Source organism: Pteropus vampyrus, unplaced genomic scaffold (assembly GCF_000151845.1).
Source record: "Pteropus vampyrus isolate Shadow unplaced genomic scaffold, Pvam_2.0 Scaffold76, whole genome shotgun sequence".
NCBI lineage: Eukaryota > Metazoa > Chordata > Mammalia > Chiroptera > Pteropodidae > Pteropus > Pteropus vampyrus.
The window spans coordinates 976278-982702 of record NW_011888857.1 but is presented as its reverse complement, the minus strand read 5'-3'; the positions used below and the strand labels follow the sequence as shown (position 1 = coordinate 982702).

Sequence of the window (6425 nt, the reverse complement as noted above, 5' to 3'; positions counted from 1 at the left end):
CTGCATCTGCTTAAATCAACTTGTATTTGCAGAAAAACAATTAGGATGGGGAGATGTTCAAAAAGCTACACTATCCTTTTGAAAAACATGACCCAACGTCATACCTACCAAGACCTGTAATAGCTGACTTATCTAAGTATATAAAAAATATTGACCTTTTTATTGGTATAATTTGTTTTCTTATGTCTATATTTTTTATGAAAATTGCAAGTTTCTAGAGAAAGTATAACCTTGCAATCAAATCATCTTCAAGTCAACTTAATAGACAAAGGAAAACAGGCATTGGCGGGAATCTATAATTGCTGAAAAGCAATATTCGATTGAAAAATAGCAGTTTGTAGCCCTGGCAAAAACAAAGCCAAAAAAACAACTCTGCCATTATGATGTAATTTTTTTTCAATTATGCATTTATTTATGCCTTTATATTATTTTATTTCTACCTAAATAAGAAAAATCTTGATCCATTTAGGTTTAGACTCTGGAAATGTTCCACTAAGATTCCTGGTTCAGTTTACATAATGGCTATAATTTGTGAAATCTAGTACCACTGGGATGTGATTATATTGGGCTTCAGTCTGAAGAATTGTTTTAGTAGGAATTTTATATGCAAGACTAAATGCTGATCAACAGAGCATAATATTGTATCCTGAAGTGTGCTCATGAAAGCAAAATTAATTTTTTTTTCTTGTTTCTTTCCTTCTCCTGGAATCTTCTGCCATAGCGACTGCATTTGCCTCCAGACTTGTCAGACACAGCAAGCCGCTCAAGCAGACAGGATCTGGCAGAATCGGCCAAGCTGCTGGGCCCAGGCTGTGGCGTGATGGCCGGAGGCAAGAAGCACCTGGACTTCTAGCAATTCCTCCTTAGTTGCTGCCTGCAGAATTATATGACACTCTAATTATGATTGCTAATGGGCTTATGTAAATATTTTTCTTAATGATTTGACCCTCCAATTCTTTAAAAACACAGGATTGCAAAATGAGGCCACCATTCGTCATTTTTAAACCATCTTTTTTATACAGAAATAGTACAGCAGAAATACTTTCATTTAAAAATTTTGTTTTATGCTATGTCTAAAGAAAATAGGTAATTTTATTTTTGAATAAGAGCAAATAAAATGTCAGAAATTCAAGCTGCCTTACAGTGGTCATTAGTGTATGTGTGCTAAGGCACTTAGCTCATGGTAAAATACATGGCATAGCGGGTAGCATATAAAGCATTATGAAATTCAAAATTATATGTGAAAAACATATTTTCGCTTTATTTTTGAAAAAATCGCTTGCCACCAAAAAGGCTAAGGTTTTCAAAAGAATGAAAAATTTGTTAATATACGAAGACTATAATGAAATGAATTTGCATTTATGCATCCTGTTATTAAATTGATGAAGACAAAATAATATTTTGGGATTCAGACTCCATTAAAGATAATTAGTCTACTGTAGAAGTTAATAAATATAAAGAACTCGAATGATAGAATGCATACAAAAAGTTTATGGTCTTCTGTTTAGAAATCCTAAACAATTGAAGTCATCACTATGAAATTATGTCAACACACATAATTTAGGATTGAAATTCAAACTGACAGCTATGTTAATGCTAAGATACTAGGGGGGGAAAAAACATGTTTTGAGAGATTTTTACAGAACGTAGGTCTGAGACAAAGTAAGAAACTGAAGCTAACCCAGATTTTCACTGCACCAGGTAAACCCTTTGTTAATTGTGAACATTGGATGGGTATGTACATTTATAACCATAGAAACATGTCTTTTGCGGTGTATAGCATACTGAGCTAGTTTTCATATAAAACACTAGTTTTTTTGAATCATAGTTCCATCTTCTCAAAGATTTTGACAAATAGTAGACAAAAAACAATTTCAAAAGTAACTTGCATATTTGTTTCAATTTTTTAAAAGCTGTTTAACATTCTTTAGGAGAACCTGAATTTCCAAAACACATTTTTGAAAATGTTAGAATATTCGAAGCAGTTATAACTAACATTTTAAGCAGTTTGCTTTTAATATACCACAAATTACACTTTATTTGTTCTTGACAACATTGTAGAAAACAAAGACAAGGTTTTTAAACTGTCTAACCAATATGATGAATGTCAGTCACTTAAAAAAAAAAACCCACTGTAGCATAAACACATACTGTATACAGCTTTTATTCAGAATTAGAATAATTGAATCAATGACAGTGATTTGCCAGGATGTCAAATCTCTCCATCATATCCTGTCACTACCAGTTTATTTTTTGTGATCAAAATCAAAAAGACAACTATTTTGTCACCTGCTATTTCATTAGTACTAAAAATCAGGTTTCTTCTTCTATTTTTTTAGAATGTCTGGTTTATTTTTTTCACTTCTTTTAATTCGAAAGACAAATTCTTCCCCATTTTCTTTTCAAAATAAAGTTTCAGAATTGATCTGTCAGTTAAAATTAAAGGGCTTTTATATTAAATACAGGTGCTTTTAAAATTTAAAGCAACTGCAAAAAAAAATCAATTTAGTCCATAGATAATAAATAACGTGCAGGTACTCCACAAAAGCTTTGCTTTTTCTTTTGAAAGCATTATGAATAACCTGAATAAATTCAAATGAATATTTTAGTTGGGTTATTATTTTAATAACTCTAACCTTTTTCTTACCGTGTTGTGACTCATTTCATACAAACACACACGGAACAATTACATAGACTCTGAAAAGGAAATGTGAGGTCATCAGATATGTAAATTGCTTGTCAAAAATACTTAATAGGTCATTGATTTACTACACTGGCTATCATGTCTATAAAATTAACAGCCAATTACTAGTTAATATATGCTTCGCAAACAGATAAATACTATAAAAATTGAACATGCGTATTTGAACCCAACTTATTTTAAACATAAAAGAAACTTTTCCAACTCAATAAAAGTACATTCTGAACAATAATAGTACTTGAGCTTTCCAAAATCAGATGCAAGTGCTTTGTTCTGATTCACTAGGCAGGCTTTATAAAAATAAGCTACTGAAGAGGGATGTATTTTTTTCTTGATAAAAACACTAAAATTTTGTTTTCCTTCCTTCTGGAAACATTATCAGTTAGCCATATGCTAATAACTTAATACATAAAAATATGGGTCTCCAATAATACTGTTGTAGGTATTTAGACCATTTTGATACATTATGAAATATACACTCTAAAAACAGGTTTGTTTTCAATTATCGACTTGTCTCCGAGATATAAATACTAAAGTAACAATGCCAAACGTAGTATTTGAAATGGTCTCATATCTTTTAAATGTTGCTAAAACTTTAAAACTCTCCATGGTATTCATTTCTTACACTAGATTTGTCTTTCTTTAACATGATGTAAATATTTTGATTGCTGCAGTCTGCTCAGGTGCTGGGGTCCTAAGACCTGAATTTCTTTTTCAGTAGCTACTGATTTCCACTTTTCTCTTCCTCTCTTTCCATTTATTCTTTATCTCCATCTCTAGGATCTGCAAATACTAACACTAAACAAAATGAACTACTTCAAATGGAAGCCACACTCAGCAATCAATTCCTTGTCTGTCTTTTAATTTTCAAGAATCAGACACAGGCACCCACATACAAAAGAAAAATGGGGGGGAGTATTTGTTTGTTTAAGCCCATTATGAATGTCATTTCAAAACATGTTAATGCCTTCCAATGATAGTCACCATTGATACCGTGGAATTTAAGCAATACTAACTCTAAGTACTTATACTTTAAACTTTAAAACTGAGCAGTTAAGTCATTGAGAAGTGATGCAAAACAAACAAAGAAAAACAAAAAAAAGCAAAACAGAAAAACAGGTGAGGTTTATTCTTGAAAAACAAAAAAGGGAATAATTTGTGTTTGGTCTTGGTAAGCCAAACACTATACAAAGAAGAAAAGCCTTTCCTTTTTTTTTTTTTAATCTTGTTAACATTGAGGCCAAGAGCAAAAAGAGTAAGAATACAGACTCCATCCTGAAATGACAAAAATTCACAAAACAAAGCTAAATCTTAAAATAATACTTCATAAATGAATCTTAGGAGATCTAATTATGATTTTTAAGGAGAAAGATGATCATGTGAGCCATATCAAAAAAAGACAGTAGGTTACCATTTAAGACTTAGGAGGCACAGCTTTGGATGGAAAATATTCTGGAAATTCTTTGGAGTAAAAAGCATTTTTCACTCAGTAATTTGCATGTTTCTTATTCAAACATTCACCTCTAATTCTGTTTACCTGGTCTCCCTAAGTCAGGCAAGTTTGGAGAAAAATCATAAGCTTTTAGTCTTGTGATTCGAATGAAGACGTCACAAATAGACGGTCACCATCCTGGAAGATGATGTCAAAGCATCTCTGCAGAGTTTGCATTGATAAATATATAAATATGTTTATCAGTAAATAAATAAGCAAAAAATTATTTCAACAATGAGGCAAAGGCCACTTCTTGGCTACCGCTTCCACACAGTGCCTGCCACACTGTCCCCAGGAGAGTTCCTGGAGCTCCATTCAGAAGGACAGCTCATCTCCCCAGGGTGAGGGCAGAAGGCAAGGCAGCCGTTCCATCCTGCTGGACCAGAGGGCTTCTGCAGCTGAGCAGCCGCTTCTTCAGACTAAACCAGGCTGCGCCACTGTGTCCTGGAAATCCTGACCCTCAGAGGACACGTATACGTGCCCAAGTGCACACATACTCTCTGTTCCCACAACACTCCCCTTCTCCCCGTGCCCAGCTCCTGCACCCAAAGTGCCACATCTGCTTCTCCAAAGTCTATGGTCTCTACGCAACAGAGCTGTGGGCCAGAACTGGTGGCCGGACCCTGGCCCAAATCATAGCCAGTTGGAAATTGTCTCTTGCAGGGATGAAGTAAGCCAGCCAGCAGCTGCAACATACACCACACATAGTAGCCCTTCTCCAACAGTTCCCCGGGCTCATGAGTCTCAGGGAAGAGAGGCTGCAAAATGTCAGGAGGTAGAAATATCTGCGTGGGCAACTGTACGAACAGTGCATATGTGTGCACATTCCACTGAAGAAGTGTGCAAGCAAGCATGCAGTGTAGGCTGACATTGAGTCAAACTACATGCACGTATAAAAACTGCAATCAACCCAGGACGGTATCTCTAAATGTGCAGCAACTCTAGTGGAATAAAAGTATTAACATATAGCATGCCAGAGAGATGAATCACAATTATCTGTTCACAAGTAATTCCTTAACTAGAAAATAGTAGATGTTGAGCTAGGTTATTTTTCAAAGCCTCCAATTAATTTCTATATTTCTGATCATTTGCCTTTGGGAATTAAAAACAAATCAAAAAAATAAGAGTGCAATTCAGTGGCTGTGTCTTTGTCCCTAGAGGTTTCTGCCTGTGCAAGCATTTAATCTAGACTGCCAGAATCCCCAGCCTTTGACCGAAGTTTGCAGAAGAAAACTTATCTATATTGACTTATGTGTTGCCCAGAACAGACAGAAATAAAAGTCTCAGACAGGCTTTTTTTCACCCAACAAAGGCTTATTTTTTTTTTTCCATCCTTTGCTTGGGCTCAAGCACTCCTGCCCTGCATGCTGCCACTTTAAACATGATCAGATCTGTGCTTCACTGCAAATAACAACTGACCAACAATGGGCCCTGCTTCATAGATTTGGGAATGTTTGGCTTAAGCTCCCAACGACTGAAGGCCTTTAACTCCCACCGGCCAGTCACAGTCTGCTTTGTTGTTGTCTGTTGATGTGTCTGTGCTCATTATTCCTTGACATGCAACATCCCCCCTCCACCCTCCAACCATCCACAACCGCACAGAAAGCGAGATTCAAATGGGAACAGCTGTAGTGGTTCAATGGGAAATGATGCCTCTTGTGCAAAGGGGAGGGAGACAGAAAAGGGAGAGGGCCTATTTGAGAAAGGCAACAGCTTTCAGAGAGTCTTGTAGAAGAAATCTACTTTTGAATATACTTCAGTGAAATCGCTGTTAAAATAGGCTGACAATGGAAATCTGCCCAGATTGAAAATGCCAGCCCTAATTCAAAAGACAATTCCTAGTTAATAGCTTGTTGCATTTTTAAATTATTTCTAGACTTTGAGCTCTTGATTTAGATGGCTGAGAAGTATTACCATTTTGTATGTATGTTGTGGGTATAAATGGGCACAGATTTACACACAGCTTTAAGTGGAAATTTTTTCTAACTCATTTCTGATTTATGATAGCTATAAGAATTCTTTCTTTAAGGATCATCAGGATTTAAAATAGAGTAAATATGAAAGTAACCATTGGTTTCGAATGATACTCTAACATGAAAACAAAATTTGTAACACCACACTATAAGGTTAAAAAGAAAATAGTATAATAAAGGAAATACAAAGGCTTTGGCATGGTTTTTACAATCAACAATGGTTAATTTTGATATGTGGTTGTGAACAACTTCAAAACAC

General features: G+C 35.1%; 1 protein-coding gene across 3 annotated transcripts in view; it reads left to right on the top strand.

Moving 5' to 3' along the window:
* Positions 1-1397, top strand: part of ELP4 (elongator acetyltransferase complex subunit 4) — a 198019-nt gene extending 196622 nt beyond the window's left edge. Inside the window, exon 10 of one of the 3 annotated variants that reach the window (XM_011362547.2) lies at positions 722-1397. In XM_011362547.2, the coding sequence (XP_011360849.1) occupies positions 722-853 (132 nt within the window). In that variant the 3' untranslated portion in view covers positions 854-1397. The remainder of the gene's footprint in view (positions 1-721) is intronic. The other 2 variants (XM_023532061.1, XM_023532060.1) reach the window with 2 other exon arrangements.
* The last annotated feature ends 5028 nt before the right edge of the window (positions 1398-6425 follow it).